The sequence below is a fragment of the Bombina bombina genome, chromosome 3 (genome assembly GCF_027579735.1).
Source record: "Bombina bombina isolate aBomBom1 chromosome 3, aBomBom1.pri, whole genome shotgun sequence".
Lineage (NCBI taxonomy): Eukaryota > Metazoa > Chordata > Amphibia > Anura > Bombinatoridae > Bombina > Bombina bombina.
This window is the reverse complement of record NC_069501.1, coordinates 805732451-805759368: the sequence shown is the minus strand read 5'-3', so window position 1 is coordinate 805759368 and position 26918 is coordinate 805732451. Positions and strand designations below refer to the sequence as shown.

Below are 26918 nucleotides of genomic sequence, written 5' to 3'. Positions count from 1 at the left end.
AATCTCATACGAATTGACTTGTATTGTTTCTTCGAGAACATGGTTGGAGGATCAATTTACCAAAAAGTTCATTGATTCCTCAGACAAGGGTAACCTTTTTAGGTTTCCAGATAGATTCAGTGTCCATGACTCTGTCTCTGACAGACAAGAGACATCTAAAATTGGTTTCAGCTTGTCGAAACCTTCAGTCTCAATCATTCCCTTCAGTAGCCTTATGCATGGAAATTCTAGGTCTTATGACTGCTGCATCAGACGCGATCCCCTTTGCTCGTTTTCACATGCGACCTCTTCAGCTTTGTATGCTGAACCAGTGGTGCAGGGATTATACAAAGATATCTCAATTAATATCTTTAAAACCGATTGTACGACACTCTCTGACATGGTGGACAGACCACCATCGTTTAGTTCAGGGGGCTTCTTTTGTTCTTCCAACCTGGACTGTGATTTCAACAGGTGCAAGTCTGACAGGTTGGGGAGCTGTTTGGGGGTCTCTGACAGCACAAGGGGTTTGGGAATCTCGGGATGTGAGATTACCAATCAATATTTTGGAACTCCGTGCAATTTTCAGAGCTCTTAAGTCATGTCCTCTTCTAAAGAGAGAGTCGTTCATTTGTTTTCAGACAGACAATGTCACAACTGTGGCATATGTCAATCATCAAGGAGGGACTCACAGTCATCTGGCTATGAAAGAAGTATCTCGAATACTGGTATGGGCGGAATCCAGCTCCTGTCTAATTTCTGCGGTTCATATCCCAGGTATAGACAATTGGGAAGCGGATTATCTCAGTCGCCAAACGTTACATCCGGGCGAATGGCCTCTTCACCCAGAGGTATTTCTTCAGATTGTTCAAATGTGGGGACTTCCAGAAATATATCTGATGGCTTCTCATCTAAACAAGAAGCTTCCCAGGTATCTGTCCAGATCCAGGGATCCTCAGGCGGAGGCAGTGGATGCATTGTCACTTCCTTGGAAGTATCATCCTGCCTATATCTTTCCACCTCTAGTTCTTCTTCCAAGAGTAATTTCCAAGATTCTAAAGGAGTGCTCGTTTGTTCTGCTGGTGGCTCCAGCATGGCCTCACAGGTTTTGGTATGCGGATCTTGTCCGGATGGCCACTTGCCAACCGTGGACTCTTCCGTTAAGACCAGACCTTCTATCGCAAGGTCCTTTTTTCCATCAGGATCTCAAATCCTTAAATTTGAAGGTATGGAGATTGAACGCTTGATTCTCAGTCATAGAGGTTTCTCTGACTCTGTGATTAATACTATGTTACAGGCTCGTAAATCTGTATCTAGGAAGATATATTATCGAGTCTGGAAGATTTACATTTCTTGGTGTTTTTCTCATCATTTTTCTTGGCATTCTTTTAGAATTCCTAGAATTTTACAGTTTCTTCAGGATGGTTTGGATAAAGGTTTGTCTGCAAGTTCCTTGAAAGGACAAATCTCTGCTCTTTCTGTTATTTTTCACAGAAAGATTGCTAGTCTTCCTGATATTCATTGTTTTGTACAAGCTTTGGTTCGTATAAAACCTGTTATTAAGTCAATTTCTCCTCCTTGGAGTTTGAATTTGGCTCTGGGGGCTCTTCAAGCTCCTCCGTTTGAACCTATGCATTCGCTGGACATTAAATTACTTTCTTGGAAAGTTTTCTTTCTTTTGGCCATCTCTTCTGCTAGGAGAGTTTCTGAATTATCTGCTCTTTCTTGTGAGTCTCCTTTTCTGATTTTTCATCAGGATAAGGCGGTGTTGCGAACTTCTTTTACATTTTTACCTAAGGTTGTGAATTCTAACAACATTAGTAGAGAAATTGTGGTTCCTTCATTGTGTCCTAATCCTAAGAATTCTAAGGAAAGATCGTTGCATTCTTTGGATGTAGTTAGAGCTTTGAAATATTATGTTGAAGCTACTAAAAATTTCCGAAAGACTTCTAGTCTATTTGTTATCTTTTCCGGTTCTAGGAAAGGTCAGAAGGCCTCTGCCATTTCTTTGGCGTCTTGCTTAAAGTCTTTGATTCATCATGCTTATGTTGAGTCGGGTAAAACTCCGCCTCAAAGGATTACAGCTCATTCTACTAGGTCAGTTTCTACTTCCTGGGCGTTTAGGAATGAAGCTTCGGTTGATCAGATTTGCAAAGCAGCAACTTGGTCTTCTTTGCATACTTTTACTATTTGCAATTTTTGGTAGAAAAGTACTTCAGGCAGCTGTTTCAGTTTGATTCTTCTGCTTATAATTTCAGTTTTTTTCATTATAAGATTTAAACTTTATTTTGGGTGTGGATTATTTTCAGCGGAATTGGCTGTCTTTATTTTATCCCTCCCTCTCTAGTGACTCTTGCGTGGAAGATCCACATCTTGGGTATTCATTATCCCATACGTCACTAGCTCATGGACTCTTGCTAATTACATGAAAGAAAACATAATTTATGTAAGAACTTACCTGATAAATTCATTTCTTTCATATTAGCAAGAGTCCATGAGGCCCACCCTTTTTTGTGGTGGTTATGATTTTTTTGTATAAAGCACAATTATTCCAATTCCTTATTTTTTATGCTTTCGCACTTTTGTCTTATCACCCCACTTCTTGGCTATGCGTTAAACTGATTTGTGGGCGTGGTGAGGGGTGTATTTATAGGCATTTTGAGGTTCAAAATGGTAACTATAAGAACTATAGTTGATGGGGCTATCTCTACTCTTGCTAAACGTACTACTATTCCTACGGCAGATAGTACTTCCTTTAAGGATCCTTTAGATAGGAAAATTGAATCCTTTCTAAGAAAAGCTTACTTATGTTCAGGTAATCTTCTTAGACATGCTATATCTTTAGCGGATGTTGCTGCAACTTCAACTTTTTGGTTAGAAGCTTTAGTGCAACAAGTAACAGATCATAATTCTCATAGCATTGTTAATCTTCTTCAACATGCTAATAATTTTATTTGTGATGCCATCTTTGATATCATTAGGGTTGATGTCAGGTATATGTCTCTAGCTATTTTAGCTAGAAGAGCTTTATGGCTTAAAACTTGGAATGCTGATATGTCTTCTAAGTTAACTTTGCTTTCCCTTTCTTTCCAGGGTAATAAATTATTTGTTTCACAGTTGGATTCTATTATTTCAACTGTTACTGGGGGGAAAGGAACTTTTTTACCACAGGATAAAAAATCTAAAGGTAAATTTAGGTCTAATAATCGTTTTCGTTCCTTTCGTCACAATAAGGAACAAAAGCCTGATCCTTCCCCTACAGGAGCGGTATCAGTTTGGAAACCATCTCCAGTCTGGAATAAATCCAAGCCTTTTAGAAAGCCAAAGCCAGCTCCCAAGTCAACATGAAGGTGCGGCCCTCATTCCAGCCCAGCTGGTAGGGGGCAGATTACGATTTTTCAAAGAAATTTGGATCAATTCGATTCACAATCTTTGGATTCAGAACATTGTTTCAGAAGGGTACAGAATAGGCTTCAAGATAAGGCCTCCTGCAAGAAGATTTTTTCTTTCCCATGTCCCAGTAAATCCAGTGAATGCTCAAGCATTTGTGAAATGTGTTTCAGATCTAGAGTTGGCTGGAGTAATTATGCCAGTTCCAGTTCTGGAACAGGGGCTGGGGTTTTACTCAAATCTCTTCATTGTACCAAAGAAGGAGAATTCCTTCAGACCAGTTCTGGATTTAAAAATATTGAATCATTATGTAAGGATACCAACATTCAAAATGGTAACTATAAGAACTATTCTGCCTTTTGTTCAGCAAGGGCATTATATGTCCACAATAGATTTACAGGATGCATATCTGCATATTCCGATTCATCCAGATCACTATCAGTTTCTGAGATTCTCTTTCCTAGACAAGCATTACCAGTTTGTGGCTCTGCCGTTTGGCCTAGCAACAGCTCCAAGGATTTTTACAAAGGTTCTCGGTGCCCTTCTGTCTGTAATCAGAGAACAGGGTATTGTGGTATTTCCTTATTTGGACGATATCTTGGTACTTGCTAACTCTTCACATTAGCAGAATCTCATACGAATTGACTTGTATTGTTTCTTCGAGAACATGGTTGGAGGATCAATTTACCAAAAAGTTCATTGATTCCTCAGACAAGGGTAACCTTTTTAGGTTTCCAGATAGATTCAGTGTCCATGACTCTGTCTCTGACAGACAAGAGACATCTAAAATTGGTTTCAGCTTGTCGAAACCTTCAGTCTCAATCATTCCCTTCAGTAGCCTTATGCATGGAAATTCTAGGTCTTATGACTGCTGCATCAGACGCGATCCCCTTTGCTCGTTTTCACATGCGACCTCTTCAGCTTTGTATGCTGAACCAGTGGTGCAGGGATTATACAAAGATATCTCAATTAATATCTTTAAAACCGATTGTACGACACTCTCTGACATGGTGGACAGACCACCATCGTTTAGTTCAGGGGGCTTCTTTTGTTCTTCCAACCTGGACTGTGATTTCAACAGGTGCAAGTCTGACAGGTTGGGGAGCTGTTTGGGGGTCTCTGACAGCACAAGGGGTTTGGGAATCTCGGGATGTGAGATTACCAATCAATATTTTGGAACTCCGTGCAATTTTCAGAGCTCTTAAGTCATGTCCTCTTCTAAAGAGAGAGTCGTTCATTTGTTTTCAGACAGACAATGTCACAACTGTGGCATATGTCAATCATCAAGGAGGGACTCACAGTCATCTGGCTATGAAAGAAGTATCTCGAATACTGGTATGGGCGGAATCCAGCTCCTGTCTAATTTCTGCGGTTCATATCCCAGGTATAGACAATTGGGAAGCGGATTATCTCAGTCGCCAAACGTTACATCCGGGCGAATGGCCTCTTCACCCAGAGGTATTTCTTCAGATTGTTCAAATGTGGGGACTTCCAGAAATATATCTGATGGCTTCTCATCTAAACAAGAAGCTTCCCAGGTATCTGTCCAGATCCAGGGATCCTCAGGCGGAGGCAGTGGATGCATTGTCACTTCCTTGGAAGTATCATCCTGCCTATATCTTTCCACCTCTAGTTCTTCTTCCAAGAGTAATTTCCAAGATTCTAAAGGAGTGCTCGTTTGTTCTGCTGGTGGCTCCAGCATGGCCTCACAGGTTTTGGTATGCGGATCTTGTCCGGATGGCCACTTGCCAACCGTGGACTCTTCCGTTAAGACCAGACCTTCTATCGCAAGGTCCTTTTTTCCATCAGGATCTCAAATCCTTAAATTTGAAGGTATGGAGATTGAACGCTTGATTCTCAGTCATAGAGGTTTCTCTGACTCTGTGATTAATACTATGTTACAGGCTCGTAAATCTGTATCTAGGAAGATATATTATCGAGTCTGGAAGATTTACATTTCTTGGTGTTTTTCTCATCATTTTTCTTGGCATTCTTTTAGAATTCCTAGAATTTTACAGTTTCTTCAGGATGGTTTGGATAAAGGTTTGTCTGCAAGTTCCTTGAAAGGACAAATCTCTGCTCTTTCTGTTATTTTTCACAGAAAGATTGCTAGTCTTCCTGATATTCATTGTTTTGTACAAGCTTTGGTTCGTATAAAACCTGTTATTAAGTCAATTTCTCCTCCTTGGAGTTTGAATTTGGCTCTGGGGGCTCTTCAAGCTCCTCCGTTTGAACCTATGCATTCGCTGGACATTAAATTACTTTCTTGGAAAGTTTTCTTTCTTTTGGCCATCTCTTCTGCTAGGAGAGTTTCTGAATTATCTGCTCTTTCTTGTGAGTCTCCTTTTCTGATTTTTCATCAGGATAAGGCGGTGTTGCGAACTTCTTTTACATTTTTACCTAAGGTTGTGAATTCTAACAACATTAGTAGAGAAATTGTGGTTCCTTCATTGTGTCCTAATCCTAAGAATTCTAAGGAAAGATCGTTGCATTCTTTGGATGTAGTTAGAGCTTTGAAATATTATGTTGAAGCTACTAAAAATTTCCGAAAGACTTCTAGTCTATTTGTTATCTTTTCCGGTTCTAGGAAAGGTCAGAAGGCCTCTGCCATTTCTTTGGCGTCTTGCTTAAAGTCTTTGATTCATCATGCTTATGTTGAGTCGGGTAAAACTCCGCCTCAAAGGATTACAGCTCATTCTACTAGGTCAGTTTCTACTTCCTGGGCGTTTAGGAATGAAGCTTCGGTTGATCAGATTTGCAAAGCAGCAACTTGGTCTTCTTTGCATACTTTTACTATTTGCAATTTTTGGTAGAAAAGTACTTCAGGCAGCTGTTTCAGTTTGATTCTTCTGCTTATAATTTCAGTTTTTTTCATTATAAGATTTAAACTTTATTTTGGGTGTGGATTATTTTCAGCGGAATTGGCTGTCTTTATTTTATCCCTCCCTCTCTAGTGACTCTTGCGTGGAAGATCCACATCTTGGGTATTCATTATCCCATACGTCACTAGCTCATGGACTCTTGCTAATTACATGAAAGAAAACATAATTTATGTAAGAACTTACCTGATAAATTCATTTCTTTCATATTAGCAAGAGTCCATGAGGCCCACCCTTTTTTGTGGTGGTTATGATTTTTTTGTATAAAGCACAATTATTCCAATTCCTTATTTTTTATGCTTTCGCACTTTTGTCTTATCACCCCACTTCTTGGCTATGCGTTAAACTGATTTGTGGGCGTGGTGAGGGGTGTATTTATAGGCATTTTGAGGTTTGGGAAACTTTGCCCCTCCTGGTAGGAATGTATATCCCATACGTCACTAGCTCATGGACTCTTGCTAATATGAAAGAAATGAATTTATCAGGTAAGTTCTTACATAAATTATGTTTTAAAACGTTTGTTGGCATGTTTAATCGTTTTTTACATATGTTTGGTGATAAAACTTATTGGAGCCTAGTTTTTTCCACATGGCTGGCTTGAGTTTTGCCTAGAAACAGTTCCCTGAGGCTTCCCACTGTTGTAATATGAGTGGGAGGGGCCTATTTTGGCGTTTTTTTGCACAGCAAAAATTACAGACACAGACATCCAGCTTCTTCCTGCATGATCCAGGACTTCTCTGAAGGGCTTAAAAGGCTTCAAAAGTCGTATTGAGGGAGGTAAAAAGCCACAGTAGAGCTGTGGCAGTTGCGACTGTTTAAAAAAAAGTTTTTGTCATTTGTTATTCCGTTTTTGGTATTAAGGGGTTAATCATCCATTTGCAAGTGGGTGCAATGCTCTGCTAACTTATTACATACACTGTAAAAATTTCGTTAGTGTAACTTCATTTTTTCACTGTTATTTAAAAATTTGGGAAAATTTGTGTTTCTTAAAGGCGCAATAACGTTTTTTTATATTGCTTGTAAACTTGTTTTAAAGTGTTTTCCAAGCTTGCTAGTCTCATTGCTAGTCTGTTTAAACATGCCTGACACAGAGGAACCTACTTGTTCATTATGTTTGAAAGCCATGGTGGAGCCCCATAGGAGAATGTGTACTAAATGTATTGATTTCACCTTAAACAGTAAAGATCAGTCTTTATCTATAAAAGAATTATCACCAGAGGGTTCTGTCGAGGGGGAAGTTATGCCGACTAACTCTCCCCAGGTGTCAGACCCTTCGCCTCCCGCTCAGGGGACGCACGCTAATATGGCGCCAATTACATCAGGGACGCCCATAGCGATTACCTTGCAGGACATGGCTGCATTCATGAATAATACCCTGTCAGAGGTATTATCTAGATTGCCTGAATTAAGAGGCAAGCGAGATAGCTCTGGGGTTAGGAGAGATACAGATCGCGCAAATGCTGTTAGAGCCATGTCTGATACTGCGTGTCAGTATGCAAAACATGAGGACGGAGAGCTTCAGTCTGTGGGTGACATCTCTGACTTGGGGAAACCTGATTCAGAGATTTCTAATTTTAAATTTTAAATTTAAGCTTGAGAACCTCCGTGTATTGCTTGGGGATGTATTAGCTGCTCTGAATGACTGTAACACAGTTGCAATTCCAGAGAAATTGTGTAGGCTGGATAGATACTATGCAGTGCCGGTGTGTACCAACGTTTTTCCTATACCTAAAAGGCTTACAGAAATTATTAGCAAGGACTGGGATAGACCCGGTGTGCCCTTTTCCCCACCTCCTATATTTAGAAAAATGTTTCCAATAGACGCCACTACACGGGACTTATGGCAGACGATCCCTAAGGTGGAGGGAGCAGTTTCTACTTTAGCAAAGCGTACCACTATCCCGGTTGAGGACAGTTGTGCTTTTTCAGATCCAATGGATAAAAAATTGGAGGGTTACCTTAAGAAAATGTTTATTCAACAAGGTTTTATTTTACAGCCCCTTGCATGCATTGCGCCTGTCGCTGCTGCGGCGGCATTCTGGTTTGAGGCCCTGGAAGAGGCCATCCAGACAGCTCCATTGAATTAAATTGACGAGCTTAGAACGCTTAAGCTAGCTAACTCATTTGTTTCTGATGCCATTGTTCATTTGACTAAACTAACGGCTAAGAATTCCGGATTCGCCATCCAGGCGCGTAGGGCGCTATGGCTTAAATCCTGGTCAGCTGACGTGACTTCAAAGTCTAAATTACTCAACATTCCTTTCAAGGGGCAGACCTTATTCGGGCCTGGCTTGAAGGAAATTATTGCTGACATTACTGGAGGCAAGGGTCATACCCTTCCTCAGGACAGGGCCAAATCAAAGTCCAAATAGTCTAATTTTCGTGCCTTTTGAAATTTCAATGCAGGAGCAGCATCAACTTCCTCCTCTTCAAAACAAGAGGGAACTGTTGTTCATTCCAGACAGGCCTGGAAACCTAACCAGTCCTGGAACAAAGGCAAGCAGGCCAGAAAGCCTGCTGCTGCCCCCAAGACAGCATGAAGGAACGGCCCCCTATCCGGAAACGGATCTAGTGGGGGGCAGACTTTCTCTCTTCGCCCAGGCGTGGGCAAGAGATGTTCAGGATCCCTGGGCGTTGGAGATCATATCTCAGGGATATCTTCTGGACTTCAAAGCTTCTCCTCCACAAGGGAGATTTCATCTTTCAAGGTTATCAGCAAACCAAATAAAGAAAGAGGCATTCCTAAGCTGTGTGCAAGACCTCCTAGTAATGGGAGTGATCCATCCAGTTCCGTGGACGGAACAAGGACAGGGATTTTATTCAAATCTGTTTGTGGTTCCCAAGAAAGAGGGAACCTTCAGACCAATCTTGGATCTAAAGATCTTAAACAAATTCCTCAGAGTTCCATCATTCAAAATGGAAACTATTCGGACCATCCTACCCATGATCCAAGAGGGTCGGTACATGACCACAGTGGACTTAAAGGATGCCTACCTTCACATACCGATTCACAAAGATCATCATCGCTTCCTAAGGTTTGCCTTTCTAGACAGGCATTACCAATTTATAGCTCTTCCCTTCAGGTTGGCTACAGCCCCGAGAATCTTTACAAAGGTTCTGGGCTCACTTCTGGCGGTTCTAAGACCGCGAGGCATAGCGGTGGCTCCGTATCTAGACGACATCCTGATACAGGCGTCAAGCTTTCAAATTGCCAAGTCTCATACAGAGATAGTTCTGGCATTTCTGAGGTTGCATGGGTGGAAAGTGAACGTGGAAAAGAGTTCTCTATCACCACTCACAAGAGTCTCCTTCCTAGGGACTCTTATAGATTCTGTAGAGATGAAAATTTACCTGACGGAGTCCAGGTTATCAAAACTTCTAAATGCTTGCCGTGTCCTTCATTCCATTCCACGCCCGTCAGTGGCTCAGTGCATGGAAGTAATCGGCTTAATGGTAGCGGCAATGGACATAGTGCCATTTGCGCGCCTGCATCTCAGACCGCTGCAATTATGCATGCTAAGTCAGTGGAATGGGGATTACTCAGATATGTCCCCTCTACTAAATCTGGATCAAGAGACCAGAGATTCTCTTCTCTGGTGGCTTTCTCGGGTCCATCTGTCCAAGGGTATGACCTTTCGCAGGCCAGATTGGACGATTGTAACAACAGATGCCAGCCTTCTAGGTTGGGGCGCAGTCTGGAACTCCCTGAAGGCTCAGGGATCGTTGACTCAGGAGGAGAAACTCCTCCCAATAAATATTCTGGAGTTGAGAGCAATATTCAATGCTCTTCTAGCTTAGCCTCAGTTAGCAACACTGAGGTTCATCAGATTTCAGTCGGACAACATCACGACTGTGGCTTACATCAACCATCAAGGGGGAACCAGGAGTTCCCTAGCGATGTTAGAAGTCTCAAAGATAATTCGCTGGGCAGAGTCTCACTCTTGCCACCTGTCAGCGATCCACATCCCAGGCGTAGAGAACTGGGAGGCGGATTTTCTAAGTCATCAGACTTTTCATCCAGGGGAGTGGGAACTCCATCCTGAGGTGTTTGCTCAACTGGTCCATCGTTGGGGCAAACCAGAACTGGATCTCATGGCGTCTCGCCAGAACGCCAAGCTTCCTTGTTACGGATCCAGGTCCAGGGACCCGGGAGCAACGCTGATAGATGCTCTAGCAGCTCCTTGGTTCTTCAACCTGGCCTATTCGTTTCCACCGTTTCCTCTGCTCCCTCGACTGATTGCCAAAATCAAACAGGAGAGAGCATTGGTGATTCTGATAGCGCCTGCGTGGCCACGCAGGACCTGGTATGCAGACCTAGTGGACATGTCATCTCTTCCACCATGGACTCTGCCTCTGAGACAGGACCTTCTAATACAAGGTCCTTTCAATCATCCAAATCTAATTTCTCTGAGACTGACTGCATGGAGATTGAACGCTTGATTCTATCAAGGCGTGGCTTCTCCGAGTCAGTCATTGATACCTTAATACAGGCTCGGAACCCTGTCTCCAGGAAAATCTACCATAAGATATGGCGTAAATATCTTTATTGGTGTGAATCCAAGAGTTACTCATGGAGTAAGGGTAGGATTCCTAGGATATTGTCCTTTCTCCAAGAGGGTTTGGACAAAGGCTTATCAGCTAGTTCTTTAAAAGGACAGATCTCTGCTCTGTCTATTCTTTTGCACAAGCGTCTGGCAGAAGTTCCAGACGTCCAGGCATTTTGTCAGGCTTTGGTTAGGATTAAGCCTGTGTTTAAAACTGTTGCTCCCCCGTGGAGCTTAAACTTGGTTCTTAAAGTTCTTCAGGGAGTTCCGTTTGAACCCCTTCATTCCATTGATATTAAACTTTTATCTTGGAAAGTTCTGTTTTTGATGGCTATTTCCTCGGCTCGAAGAGTCTCTGAGTTATCTGCCTTACATTGTGATTCTCCTTATCTGATTTTTCATTCAGACAAGGTAGTTCTGCGTACCAAACCTGGGTTTTTACCTAAGGTAGTTTCTAACAGGAATATCAATCAAGAGATTGTTGTTCCATCATTGTGTCCTAATCCTTCTTCAAAGAAGGAACGTCTTTTGCATAATCTGGACGTAGTCCGTGCCTTGAAGTTTTACTTACAGGCTACTAAAGTCTTTCGTCAAACATCTGCCCTGTTTGTCGTTTACTCTGGACAGAGGAGAGGTCAAAAAGCTTCGACAACCTCTCTCTCCTTTTGGCTTCGGAGCATAATACGCTTAGCCTATGAGACTGCTGGACAGCAGCCCCCTGAAAGGATTACAGCTCATTCTACTAGAGCTGTGGCTTCCACCTGGGCCTTTAAAAATGAGGCCTCTGTTGAACAGATTTGCAAGGCTGCGACTTGGTCTTCGCTTCACACCTTTTCAAAATTTTACAAATTTGACACTTTTGCTTCTTCGGAGGCTGTTTTGGGGAGAAAGGTTCTACAGGCAGTGGTTCCTTCCGTTTAAGTTCCTGCCTTGTCCCTCGCATCATCCGTGTACTTTAGCTTTGGTATTGGTATCCCACAAGTAATGGATGATCCATGTACTGGATACACTTAACATGAGAAAACATAATTTATGCTTACCTGATAAATTTATTTCTCTTGTAGTGTATCCAGTCCACGGCCCGCCCTGTCCTTTTAAGGCAGGTTTAAATTTTAATTAAACTACAGTCACCACTGCACCCTATGGTTTCTTCTTTCTCGTCTTGTTTCGGTCGAATGACTGGATATGGCAGTGAGGGGAGGAGCTATATAGCAGCTCTGCTGTGGGTGATCCTCTTGCAACTTCCTATTGGGAAGGAGAATATCCCACAAGTAATGGATGATCCGTGGACTGGATACACTACAAGAGAAATAAATTTATCAGGTAAGCATAAATTATGTTTTTTCCTAAGTTAGTTGATATCCTGTCACGTATAGATTAGAGTGAGGAGAATTGAGTATAATATATAATGTAGCAAAATAAGCTGTCTGTCTATACTTCACCCCCTGACCCAACAGTGTTTTGTCTTATGTACGTTTGCTTTGATAAAGGATTTAGACTTTTTTTTCCCCAGATAAATGTCTCTAGAATATTATATTAATATATTTGCAGTCTCAGCTGCTGTCCTATATCTGTAATATGTAATAAATCTGAGAGGATAAATTGAGGCATTTGCATGCACGCTGTGGAGTTATTTGCCTCACTGAACTATGATGCTTCTTGTGGTTTTCTGAAAAATCAGATAGCTTTCTTAGGTAGATATAGGGCTATGCGATATGGAAGCAAAATATTGGGACTGCAATTTTATAAAAAAAAAATGTAAACATCCATTTTGCATAAAAAATGCATTTAACAGTTCAAAATAGCGCAGTAGCGTTTTGTGCTGTGACATTGATGTGACGCTTCCTGGTCCGCCCCTCCCCATGTGAGCCGTTTCAGACGTTTTTTGTTGTTGTTGATAAAAAAAATCATGCGATTTAGAGAGTACATAGCCTCATATAACGATTAATTGCATTATGCGATTATTTACTCAGCCCTAGTAGATACCTTGAGCTATATGTAAAAATCTGTTTCCTCTATTCCATTGCACCTGCCCAAACTTTCTATTTTTAATCTGTACTTCACAGGTGAACTTGTGCTTTGATCAATTTGTCTACAAACTTGCTGACCAAATCTTTGCCCAGTACAAGGTGTTAGCTGGCAGGTATGGATATGGTGACTTTAGCAGTTACTTTTGTTTGTTTACATCATTTACGTATTTTTAATTTGTGTTGCCTTTCAGTCTTCTTTTAGACAAGCGGCTTCGAGCAGATTGTAAGAATCAGGGAGCTAATATCTCTCAGCCACCATCCAATCGATATGACACCTTGCTGAAGCAGCGCCATGTGCAGGTGAGCGGTTAGGAACAAGGACCATTAATCCTTTACATGTTACCATTGTAACAGGTACACTTTTTTCCCTCTTGATTCTTCCCATGTAATAATGTAAATTGATAGTCTTTAGTGGATCTGTGTTTAAGATGTTATCTTTCATGTGATTGGCAAGAGTCCATGAGCTATTGACGTATGGGATATACAATCCTACCAGGAGGGGCAAAGTTTCCCAAACCTCAAAATGCCTATAAATACACCCTCACCACACCCACAATTCAGTTTTACAAACTTTGCCTCCTATGGAGGTGGTGAAGTAAGTTTGTGCTTGATTTCTATGATTTCTTCTATGATAAGCGCTTCTAAGCATTCTGAAGCCCAATTCCTCTCAGATAACAGTGTTTGTCAGAGGGACGTAAAGAGAGTATTGCCTATTGATTTTTTATGGTTTCCCTCGTGGGAATTTTTTTTCAAGGGTTCTCTGTTATCGGTCGTAGGGATTCATCTCCTACCTCCCTTTTCAGATCGACGAAATACGCTCATATACCATTACCTCTGCTGATAGTTTTCAGTACTAGTTTGACTGTCTGCTATATGTGGATGGGTGTCTTTCGGTAAGTATGTATCAATATTTAAGACACTCTCTATGGTTTGGCGCTTTATGTATTAATATAAAGTTTTAAATATATGTATTTTACTTATATTTGCCATCTGTCAGGTCTATGTGTATTTCCCTTTGCAGTCTGGCAGTTTCATTCTGGGAATCATGTTTTAGGAAGTTTGTCTTACCTGGGGTATAGTCTTAGTCTTTTTTTCCAATTTGACTTGTTTTTGCTTTTGAAAAACTTGCGGGCAATTAGGCTCGCGAGGGCGCAAAATGCTGTTATTTATTGCATCATTCTTGGCGTGAGAATTTTTTTGGCGCGAATATGCATCTATAATGATGCAAGTTCGTCATTTCATGCATCTTAGTTGATGCCAGGTTGTTTGGCGCAAAATTGTGTTTAGGACGCTAGTTGCGTCATATCCGGATATTTGTTGGTGCCAACAAAAATTTCAACTAACTTTTGTGTTGTGCGTCAAACTTGGCGCCAAAAAATGTAGTTTATTTTATCTCACTTCCTATATGCTCCTTGCCTTCTTTATGCTCAGAGGGCTATGCTATTTGCTTTTTTTGTCAATTTTAGCATTTGCATTTTCTTCCTTAATGGAAATAGTCCACAGCTGCATTCATTACTTTTGGGAATTAAGAACCTGGCCACCAGGAGGAGACAAAGACAACCCAGCCAAACTCCTCCCACTCCCCTCACCCCCCTATCATTCTTTGCCTTTCGTCCCAGGAGGATGGCAGAGAAGTGTCAGAACTTTTAATTTCTGTTTTTTTCTCTTAAGAAGGGTAGTACTCTTTGGCATGGGACAGGAGTTTTAAGTAGTCCTGTCAGTCTCTCAGTGAGGGCTTGGATGAAAGTTGGATGAGAGTCCGGAGATGCAGGGAGTTCCTTTCTGCGAAACCATCCCGACTCATATTAACAGCTCCTCAAGCAATCAGCGTAGTCAAACTTTGCTTCGCTGCCTGCTTTCTTATCTCAAGTCCATGGTGGAGGCGATGCTACTATCCGTCACACTTGAAGGGCCGTGTTCCTGTTCCACGGCGTAGATTCCGGTAAGATCGTTTCATTTTACTTTATTCTCAATGTACTGTAATGTGAATGTTTCCCGAGAGGCTACCACCTTGCGGGTCTAACTTCTACATAAGGGTCTCAGTGAGTCTCTTTTAGTATCTTGGAATCGAGGGTTAATATCTCCTGAGGGGGGTTATTGAACAGGGGGGGTTTATAATCATGTTTATGTGATTCAACCTGCTTATATGCAATGTTTACTGGGCTCGTGGTTTGGAACTTGAGGCCTTTGGAAGTGACGGGGCCTTTTGGTTGGCCGCGCTGGTTTTGGACTGTACGGTTCACCTTGTGTTCGGGCTTGGCTACGTTCTGTTTTTCCATTTCCACATTCCCGATCGCGTGGCGAAGAAAAAATTTCTAGTGCGCAGGGGTCTGGTCATAGGAGGTGGTGAGTGCCCCAGCTATTGGGGGTGTCAGGTGCCATTTTAGTTGTTACTACTTTAGTCCATATTTAAATATCCTCTATCCAGTTATGGAGGATTCTGATGCTGAGACTGTTTTACTTTCAGATTCTGTGTCTGGTGATGAAACGGAGTGGCCTCGTTGACGCCTGTCAACCAGTTTTGTTCCGTATGCCATTTCAGAGCGTCTGGTTCCTCGGGCTTGGGGAATCAAGGAACTGCTGAGCCATCCGCCTCTGGGGGTCCCGTCCTCCGAGAGGCGAGATCCCTACCAAATCATACTTCTGCACATGCGGGTAACACAGTTTATGGTTCCTCCATGCGGGGTTGCGGGTTTCCCCCAGAGGTTGCAGCACGTTTTCGTTTCCACATAATGTTGGCGATTGTTCGTCTGCAGAGTCCAGACGTTTATTTGAGAATGTGCTCGTGCCCTATTGTCCCGGGCCTTCCACCTTGTGGAGGGCCTCTACAGTTCCCCGCGGGGGTATCTGTCCCTGAGTGTTGTGCCTTCCGTTACAGGATTGCGCGCCTTCGCGTGTTGCTCAGACATGTTTTTCAGTTATTGAATGACCCTATCGTTACCAGATACGGGAATTTTTAGTCTGATAATTCGAATGGTGCACCTCATTAGACATGTGGGGATGAAGTAATCTCCTGATTGTCATTTGTTTGAGATCTTTCCCAGTTTTGTGAGATAGGACTCCGTTTGGCTGGTCTTGCGTTTAGGCCTGTGTCTTTTTGGGTAGTTACCTCCGGGTTGCCTTTTATTTATATCCGATGGGATGTATTTTATTTGTTTTTGTTTCCTTCGGGTACCTTCTGGATTGATTACTTCTTCGGAAGTTGTTGGACATGTTAGTCCTCTGTTACAAATGTCTGTTTTTGTTTTTTTCCCCTACGAGGGAGAATTTATGCAGCTTGCCGGTTGGGACCCTAGGTGCTGGCTGGTTCTGTCTGTTCGTTCAGTCTTGTAGCTGTTCAGACACGTGGCGCTGTTCTGCTTGGCTAGTTCAGTAGAAGCACCGAGTGTTCAGGTTATCATTGTTTGTTTTCATGTTAAGCTAAGCATTCAAGAGGACCTGTGGGTCCATGAGGTGGGAAGGATTGTTTCAGTCCTTATAGCCTTCAGTCATAAGTGACCGGGCAGGGGAGTTATTCCACTGCGTCACTCTATCTGACATCTGATTTCATCAGAACTTATCGTTTCCTCTCCCATGTGTTGGAGGGCTTAATGCCCCTTACCATGTTATTGAGCGGTTTGGCCTTCATTTCTAGGCCTCTGGATTTGTCCTTTTGTGCTTAATCCAACAGCTTGTACGGGATAGCTGTCTAGCATGCAGAAGGTTTGCAGTTTGAAACCTGTTGCAACTCTTAACACCTTGAAGGTGTACCCGCATAAGCTGTTTCTAGTGTATCTAGATGCAGCTCTTATTCTTGACTGAGTTAGAAGAGGCCTTTTGGGTCGTCTTCCATTGCCTCAGGGTGAGTGGATCTCCTTTTAGGGATCTGTGTTTCCGGGTGATGGTTGTTCCCTGCGGGGATTTTTGTTTACCTCCGGGTTCTACGGAGCTAGGTAGGCTTCATGCCTTCTCTTCCTTGTCCTTTGCTTGTGCGGAGGTGTTAGGGAGACTAGTCCTCTAAGTAGGATTTTTTTGACCTTGAGGTATCCCTTGGTCATCCTGAGTCTCTGAGAAGTATCTTCATACGACTTCTAGCCTTGCTCCTTGGAGCTAGGGGTGGTCCCTTCCTTTGGTTGGGGTTTTTGGAGTTCTCTCGCTATCTGGATTTTCTGGATATGCATACATACCCTTGTGTCTGTTTATTTGGCCAGTTGGGGTGTTTAGTTCTAGGGTAAGGTTTGCCTGAACTATTGGGTACCCCAACCTGTTTTTCTCCCTGAGACTTCCAGTTGCTGAAGCTTTGCTTGGCCTTTTTACTGACCCATTCTGGGTGGTTTTGGAATGTTGGATCTCAGGGCTGGTCGGGGGGTTCCACGGTAGTGGGAACTGGGGCTATGTCCTTGCTCCATCTACCTAACCTGGTCATGGTTGGCCAGGATTTAAGAGTATTTTTTACTCTCTGCCACAGAGTGACCCTTGTCCTCTGGTGGTTAGCCATGTGGCTTGAGTCTTAAGAGAGTGGTTGGTTCATACCCAGCTGCTGGAATTGGATGTCCAATTTCTGGTGCACCTTAGGGTTGCATTCCCCTGGTTAGCTTGCCAGTGTTCCCGTGGATTCCCTGCTCTGCGGGTGAATAGGTTGGCTGTACCTCTGCTTGGCAAGCTACTTGTAGGGGGGGTCCTTTTCTAGGACATCTGTGTTGGGAATTTGTCTTCCCATTAGCCGGTGCCTTCAGGCCTTGAGGACAGTTGTTGCTCTTCCGGCATCATCCTTTTTCTTTAGGGGATATTTTCCTCCCTATGGAGATAGAGTCCTTGCTTGGGGCTTCTTCTGGATGGGAGGGGGAAAGGTGGGATTGGTTCCCCCTGGGGTCTTGTTGGCTCCAAAAATCCAAAGTAAATATCCCAGCACTCAACGACCCCCTTGCCAGCCACTCCAGAGACCCACTCCAATCTCTGAGTCATATGTCAAAGAAATCCACAGAGAGTAGCAGCAAAAGTTAGTGTTTATTAGGCACAGCACAACACAATCAGCAACGTTTTGGTATTGCTACCTTATTCATGCATGAATAAGGTAGCAATACCGAAACGTTGCTGATTGTGTTGTGCTGTGCCTAATCAACACTAACTTTTGCTGCTACTCACTGTGGATTTCTTTGTCTTGTTGGCTCCAAGCAGACTTGTTGGGCCTTTATGTCTGTTTTCAGAGTAGGGTTGTACTTGTACTCTGTGGGGATGGCTGTGCTATCCTTACGCTCATTCCTGTACCTGTTTTGGGATTCTTTGTTCCCCTGCTTCGGATCCCTGAGGCTGGGTTGGTCCAGCTGGCTGTGGGTCTGCAGGTCAGGATGGCCGAGCGGTCTATTGAGCTGCGTTTGGTCACACTCTCCTCTGGATGTGTGAGCTTTGTTGAGTCTATCCTGTTAGCTTAGTCTGCTAGGGTATAGATTTTCCTTCAACTGGCTCCATTGATATCAGAAGAGTTTACTCTTCCTTTGGGTTCTGAGGGTATACTCTCCTTCTCGGGGGGCCTTGATTGAGGTTTGTGTTCCCCTTTTTAGGGTCCTGTGTGCAGGTCCGGCGACTTAGGTTGCCTGGAGTATGCCCTCTGTCTGGGGGTTGCTTTTGCGGTCTGTTTATTACTTGACTACTTCTTCTTCCTCGCAAGTATCCTCTGTGTCGTCCCGTTATGGACTCTGTGTTTTCAAACTTGGGGTTCTCTCCTGGGTTTCAGTACACACGTTTTCTTGGTCGAATGCCTTGCTATTCTTGACACTGGGAGGACTTTGCCTTTTAAGTTGCAGGATGTTGATGAGACGTCTGTTCTGTCTCTGTGCCCGGTCTTATCCCGGGTTTCGCTTGGTATAGGCGTGGCCTCCTTTCCTTGTTTGGGTCCCTTTGGGCCTCTGAGCTGAACTCACTCGTGGAGGTGTTCTTTTTTGTATTGGGAACCTTTCGATTTCCTTGGTTCTCCCTTGCCTTGTTCCCTTAGGGGTTTCGGCTGGTGTCTCCTTCATTTGCTTCATCATGAGCGGTGGAGGACTGTTTGTTGGGCGATGGTGTCTCCTGGAGGACTGTTGGCTCAGTCGATTCAGTTTGCGGTCTCTAGTTTGGCTTCTGGACGGACTGCGAGTAAGTGTCATTGGGGCTTTTTTCTTTTCAAATTTTCTCGACTTCGAGCAAAGCAGTGTTTTTTCTCAGGTAGAGGTTCAGACTTGGTGCCCTCAGTATGGGCCGCCTATGTACCCTCCCGTCTTGGCATTCAGTGTCCTCTATAGCTTAGGTATTGTTTTCCCCAAAGTAATGAATTCAGCTGTGGACTCTATCCATTTAAGAAGAAAAACATAAATTATGCTTACCTGATAATTTTCTTTTCTTCTGAAGGAAAGAGTCCACAGCTCCCCACCCGTAATTTTATGTGGGGCATCCTTATTATTCTTCTGGCACCTTTCACCCTGATATTTCTTCTACTGTTCCTTGGCAGAATGACTGACTGGGGGATGATGGGAGTGGGAGGAGTATGTAAGCCTTTGGCTGGGTTGTCTTTGCCGCCTCCTGGTGGACAGGTTCTTAATTCCCTAAAGTAATGAATGCAGCTGTGTACTCTTTCCGTCAGAAGAAAAGGAAATTATCAGGTAAGCATAATTTTATGTTTTTTTTCCCATTCCTGAAACTGCTATATGTGGAAATAAGATTTTTTTGTTTAAATGTTTTTTCTTTTACATTTTACAAGATGTCTCAATCTCATCCTGTCTCAGAAGCTGCTGTAGGAACCATGCTGTCTGAACACAGTTCTGCCAAAGCTAAGTGTATCTGCTGTAAGCTAGTGGAGATTATATCTCCAGCTGTAGTATGTAACAGTTGTCATAAGCTTTTACATGCAGAAAAGGTTTCTATTAGTGCTAGTACAGTATCTGTTGTTCCTTCAACATCTAAAGTACATGATATCCCTGTTGATATGAAAAATGATATTGCTGATGCGATACAGAAGGCTATGTCTGCTATTCCACCTTTAAATAAATGTAAAAGGTCTTTTAAAACTTCTCATACTACTGATGAAATTTGTAATGACAGACAACATACTGATTTATTCACCTCTGATAAGGATCTCTCTGATTCAGAAGATCCTACTTCAGACATTGACACTGATAAATCATCTTATGTATTTAAGATGGAGTATATTCGTTCCTTGGAAAAGGTATGGAGTGAGCGCTAAAACAAGCTTAATAGGCCAATAGGATGAAGAAGTGCACTAAAATGGTTCAAATGGGCTAGAACGATATAATGCTGATCTCAATAAAATGGACAATTTAATATGCATATAAACAAAAATAGGTAGTAGACGTGGATAAAGTTAAAATACTTAACATTAGCATGGATCCATGTAATGACTAAAACAGGTGTACAACAACGGTAAAAACAGTAATAAAAACAGTGATAAACAGACAGATAAGAAGTCAGTGAGATCCTCTGCGAATTAGGTCAGAGGTCTCTTTCTATGTGTAGATGTAATTGCGAATAGACACAGTAGAAACAATAATAATGGTGTCTGAGTGATAAAATGCAATAAGTGAAAAAATGCAATAATGGTTGGTGAAAATTCAATTACAATTGGTAAAAAACAAAAAAAAAAATAATCCCAAATATGATTCAAAGTTCACAATACAAGTGAGAAAATAAACAGTGACCAAGGGTGATCCAAATCAGATAAATCAACAATCCATAAAAACCATATGTTGAAAAAATTAGTGGTGTAAAGTGTCAGTCCAAAAATCCATATATAAAAAGTGATCCAGAAACAAAACAGAAATGGTGATCCAAAAATTGCAGATAATAGTTCAAAAGTAGAATCCAAGGTAATATAAAAATAAAAGTCTATGTAGAAAAACCTTCCATATCAAAATGTGTTGTGGAGAAATGACATTTCTCCACAACACATTTTGATATGGAAGGTTTTTCTACATAGACTTTTATTTTTATATTACCTTGGATTCTACTTTTGAACTATTATCTGCAATTTTTGGATCACCATTTCTGTTTTGTTTCTGGATCACTTTTTATATATGGATTTTTGGACTGACACTTTACACCACTAATTTTTTCAACATATGGTTTTTATGGATTGTTGATTTATCTGATTTGGATCACCCTTGGTCACTGTTTATTTTCTCACTTGTATTGTGAACTTTGAATCATATTTGGGATTATTTTTTTTTTTGTTTTTTACCAATTGTAATTGAATTTTCACCAACCATTATTGCATTTTTTCACTTATTGCATTTTATCACTCAGACACCATTATTATTGTTTCTACTGTGTCTATTCGCAATTACATCTACACATAGAAAGAGACCTCTGACCTAATTCGCAGAGGATCTCACTGACTTCTTATCTGTCTGTTTATCACTGTTTTTATTACTGTTTTTACCGTTGTTGTACACCTGTTTTAGTCATTACATGGATCCATGCTAATGTTAAGTATTTTAACTTTATCCACGTCTACTACCTATTTTTGTTTATATGCATATTAAATTGTCCATTTTATTGAGATCAGCATTATATCGTTCTAGCCCATTTGAACCATTTTAGTGCACTTCTTCATCCTATTGGCCTATTAAGCTTGTTTTAGCGCTCACTCCATACCTTTTCCACTGTTTCCTTCTTGTAGTCCGCTAGGGGACTTATTTGGTAGTGAGCTTTAGGCTGTCTTTTTAGCGCTTGGGATACTACATACATAGTACTTATATTCGTTCCTTGTTAAAAGAAGTGTTGATAGCTTTGGATATTGAGGAGTCTGGTCTTCTTGATGATAAATCCAGTAAACGTTTAAATTCTGTCTATAAACCTTCTGAGGTTTTTCCTGTTCCTGATGCTATTTCTGTTGTAATTGCTAAGGAATGGTCTAAGCTTGGTACTTCTTTTGTTCCTTCTTCAAGGTTTAAAAAGTTGTATCCTTTGCCAGTGGCTAAATTAGAGTTTTGGGGAAAAGTCCCTAAGGTTGATGGGGCTATTTCTACTCTTGCTAAACCTACTACTATTTCTATGGAAGATCGTACTTCTTTTAAGGATCCAGACTGTATTGTATGTACATCTAGATGTCCATTGGTTTTGGGACTAGCGTATGAGGTTCAGAGTGTGTATATATTTTCATATTACCTTTCTAATATACTCCTTTTATGCTTCACTAGAATAAGGTATATATTTAGATTTTTCTGCACTTTCTATCTTAGGCCGTTTTACCTGGAGTATTAAATGTATTAATTTATGCTAATTGATCACTAAGTTCAAAATACTATGTAACATTATGTTATTCATTGGGTAAAATCATATGCTTGTATTTGGCAGGTTCACTTTTATATTGAATGTTTTCCATTTGTATATAATGTGTTGTTTCAATTATCTGTTTAACATTCAGTCCGCTTTTGTTATTGTAACACGTTTCCATTGTATCTCATTGAAATTAATTGGGAACAGCGTATCAAATTTGTAGCAAACTATAGGGTTGCCTCTTAGCATTTTTAAATTAGGCAGGTTGGTCTTAGCACTATTGGCTATGATTACGGTGTAAGCCAAAATGCGTAAGCCGTGTGGTGCTACGCTTTCCCGATTTTACTGTTGTCATCTCTTTCTAGATTTTAACGGATTAAATAAAGTTTTTGTATTTTAATACAAACTGTCCACCTTCTCTTCTTTGGATTATCTACCTCACCAGCGTGACAGTTTGTATGTTGGCACTTCTACTTAGTGCGCACAGCCTGTACCAGCTCCAAGGCAGATCTCTTCATATACACGGATAAGTCACTGGACACGTCATCAGGTGCTGCAGCTCTGGGATTGGTTGCTTATCGCGAAGGTCTGCCTGCAGAGGGGTGAGAAGCCTAACGAGTATACGCAGAGCGTTTGGCAGAGTTTTGTCCCGGCCAGTTGGGTCTCACCTAAGTACAGTAACCTTTTTTAGCATATCACTTTGTTCATATAGAAGCTTGCAAATAGCACTGGGGTGACTGTTCAGTTTATTTGGAATATTGGAAACATTGAATTTTAGCAAGCCTAACGGAGTAACAGGTTTTGGTGGCTGTACGGACATTAAGTTTGTTTATTCTCCTGACCGTTTAGACTGACATTTAAGGTCTGACCAATAGATTTCCCACTACCCTCTTCTTTCCACTTCCTTTAAGGCCAGACCTTCTGTCTCAAGGGCCGTTTTTCTATCAGGATCTCAAATCGCTAAATTTGAAGGTATGGAAATTGAATTATTGGTGCTTAGTCATAGAGGTTTCTCTGACTCAGTGATTAATACTATGCTACAGGCTTGTAAGTCTGTTTCTAGGAAGATTTATTATAGGGTTTGGAAAACCTATATTTCATGGTATTCTTCTCATAAGTTCTCTTGGTTTTATTTCATAGAAAGATTACTAAACTTCCTGATATTCACTGTTTTGTTCAGGCTTTGGTTTGTCTCAAGCCTGTTATTAAATCAATCTCTCCTCCTTGGAGTCTTAATTTGTGTTTGAAGGCTTTGCAGGCTCCACCTTTTGAGCCTATGTATTCTTTGGATATTAAACTACTTTCTTGGAAAGTGTTGTTTCTTTTGGCTGTCTCTTCAGCTAGAAGTGTTTCTGAATTGTCTGCTCTCTCTTGTGAGTCTCCTTTTCTTATTTTCCATCAGGATAAGGCTGTTTTGCGGACTGCGTTTAAATTTCTTCCTAAGGTTTTGAATTCTAACAACATTTAGTAGGGAAATTGTTGCTCCTTCCTTGTGTCCTAATCCTAAGAATACTCTTGAAAGATCTTTAAATTCTTTGGATGTTGTTCGAGCTTTGAAATATATTATTTTGAAGCTACTAAAGATTTCAGGAAGACTTCTAGTCTATTTGTTGTTTTTTCTGGTCCTAGGAAAGGTCAGAAAGCCTCTGCCATTTCTTTGGCATCTTGGTTAAAACTTTTGATTCATAAGGCTTATTTGGAGGCGAGACACTCTCCTCCTCAGAGAATTACAGCTCATTCTACTAGATTAGTTGCCTCTTCTTGGGCTTTTAAGAATGAAGCTTCGGTTGGTCAGATTTGCAAAGCAGCAACTTGGTCTTCTTTGCATACATTTACTAAATTTTACCATTTTGATGTATTTGCTTCTTCTGAAGCAGTCTTTGGTAGAAAAGTTCTTCAGACAGCTGTCTCAGTCTGATTCTTCTGCTTATGATTTGTTTTTTCCTTGACATTTATGAGAGACTTATTTGTGGATTTATTTTTTTTTCAGCGGAAATAGCTGTTTTTATTTTATCCCTCTCTTTCTAGTGACTCTTCTGTGGTCTTCCACATCTTGGGTATTTCTTTCCCATATGTCACTAGCTCATGGACTCTTGCCAATTACATGAAAGAAAACATAATTTATGTAAGAACTTACCTGATAAATTCATTTCTTTCATATTGGCAAGAGTCCATGAGGCCCACCCTTTTTTTGGTGGTTATGACTTTTTACTCCTTATTTTATCACCCCACTACTTGGCTGTTCGTTAAACTGCATTGTGGGTGTTGTGAGGGGTGTATTTATAGGCATTTTGAGGTTTGGGAAACTTTGCCCCTCCTGGTAGGATTGTATATCCCATACGTCACTAGCTCATGGACTCTTGCCAATATGAAAGAAATGAATTTATCAGGTAAGTTCTTACATAAATTATGTTTTTCAATACTTCTGGCATTAAAGAGACATTAAACAATATATAAATGCTACATAAAATGATTTATTCAGTGCAAAGGTTAGGCTGAGAATAATGTACAGATGTATTTGGTAAAATTATGTATAAAAATTCCATAACATGTTGTCTATATTGTACAGAGCTCTTCTTTGCTCACTACGGATATAGATAGATATGTCCCCTAACTGGTCTCAGCAGAGAAGACAAGAGGCTTTTAAAAGAAAGTCATAGGTTATAGTGGTGCCCATTACTTTATAGAAACTAAAGCTTTACTGTTTAATTTTAAAAAAATAACAATTAAGAAAAATGCATTTGCATATTATTCTTTGACTGATATATTCCTTGAATACATCATGCCAAGCATTTTAGTGTTTAATGTCCCTTTTAAATTTGTGATATGTGATGTTTTATACATTTACCTATTTCTGGGCAAGACTGCTTTCTGTGGTTGATTTAAAGGAATATGTAACCGAAATGTTTTATTTCATGATTCAGATAAATTAGAAAGATGCTTTAAATTTGCATGTTCTATCTGAATCATGAAAGAAAAATTGTGGGTTTCATATCCCTTTAATGGTGTTGTACACAAAGTCTCACCATCTTGTTTCGTTTAGCTGCTTGGCAGATCAATTGACCTCAACCGGTTGATCACTCAAAGGATTACATCTGCCATGTACAAGTCACTGGAGTTGGCCATAGGACGGTTTGAAAGTGAAGATCTGACCTCTATTGTTGTAAGTAAATGCAGCCATTTTATCTCTTCTTTTCTCTAAATGGAATATTGATCTATACGGTTTTAGATTATATACTATAAAACTGTTTTCTCCAACATAGGTGTGTCCGGTCCACGGCGTCATCCTTACTTGTGGGATATTCTCTTCCCCAACAGGAAATGGCAAAGAGCCCAGCAAAGCTGGTCACATGATCCCTCCTAGGCTCCGCCTACCCCAGTCATTCTCTTTGCCGTTGTACAGGCAACATCTCCACGGAGATGGCTTAGAGTTTTTTAGTGTTTAACTGTAGTTTTTCATTATTCAATCAAGAGTTTGTTATTTTCAAATAGTGCTGGTACGTACTATTTACTCAGAAACAGAAAAGAGATGAAGAATTCTGTTTGTATGAGGAAAATGATTTTAGCAACCGTAACTAAAATCCATGGCTGTTCCACACAGGACTGTTGAGAGCATTAACTTCAGTTGGGGGAACAGTTTGCAGTCCTTGCTGCTTGAGGTATGACACATTCTAACAAGACGATGTAATGCTGGAAGCTGTCATTTTCCCTATGGGATCCGGTAAGCCATGTTTATTACGATTGTAAATAAGGGCTTCACAAGGGCTTATTTAGACTGTAGACATTTTTTGGGCTAAATCGATTGATATTAACACTTATTTAGCCTTGAGGAATCATTTATTCTGGGTATTTTGATATAATAATATCGGCAGGCACTGTTTTAGACACCTTATTCTTTAGGGGCTTTCCCAAAGCATAGGCAGAGTCTCATTTTCGCGCCGGTGTTGCGCACTTGTTTTTGAGAGGCATGGCATGCAGTCGCATGTGAGAGGAGCTCTGATACTTATAAAAGACTTCTGAAGGCATCATTTGGTATCGTATTCCCCTTGGGTTTGGTTGGGTCTCAGCAAAGCAGATACCAGGGACTGTAAAGGGGTTAAAGCTTAAAACGGCTCCGGTTCTGTTATTTTAAGGGTTAAAGCTTCCAAAATTGGTGTGCAATATTTTCAAGGCTTTAAGACACTGTGGTGAAAGTTTGGTGAATTTTGAACAATTCCTTCATGTTTTTTCGCAATTGCAGTAATAAAGTGTGTTCTGTTTAAAATTTAAAGTGACAGTAACGGTTTTATTTCAAAACGTTTTTTGTACTTTCTTATCAAGTTTATGCCTGTTTAACATGTCTGAACTACCAGATAGACTGTGTTCTGAATGTGGGGAAGCCAGAATTCCTATTCATTTAAATAAATGTGATTTATGTGATAATGACAATGATGCCCAAGATGATTCCTCAAGTGAGGGGAGTAAGCATGGTACTGCATCATTCCCTCCTTCGTCTACACGAGTCTTGCCCACTCAGGAGGCCCCTAGTACATCTAGCGCGCCAATACTCCTTACTATGCAACAATTAACGGCTGTAATGGATAATTCTGTCAAAAACATTTTAGCCAAAATGAACCCTTGTCAGCGTAAGCGTGGCTGCTCTGTTTTAGTTACTGAAGAGCATGACGACGCTGATATTAATATCTCTGAAGGGCCCCTAACCCAATCTGAGGGGGCCAGGGAGGTTTTGTCTGAGGGAGAAATTACTGATTTAGGGAATATTTCTCAGCAGGCTGAATCTGATGTGATTACTTTTAAATTTAAATTGGAACATCTCCGCATTTTGCTTAAGGAGGTATTATCCACTCTGG

The 26918-nt window shown here is 41.1% G+C and overlaps 1 protein-coding gene across 2 annotated transcripts in view; it reads left to right on the top strand.

The window, feature by feature from the left end:
* The window catches only part of CYFIP1 (cytoplasmic FMR1 interacting protein 1), a 543505-nt gene that overhangs the window by 179549 nt on the left and 337038 nt on the right, over nt 1-26918 (top strand). For both annotated transcript variants that reach the window (XM_053707734.1, XM_053707733.1), the window contains exons 19-21: nt 12859-12935; nt 13014-13122; nt 25112-25231. In XM_053707734.1, the coding sequence (XP_053563709.1) occupies nt 12859-12935; nt 13014-13122; nt 25112-25231 (306 nt within the window). The remainder of the gene's footprint in view (nt 1-12858; nt 12936-13013; nt 13123-25111; nt 25232-26918) is intronic.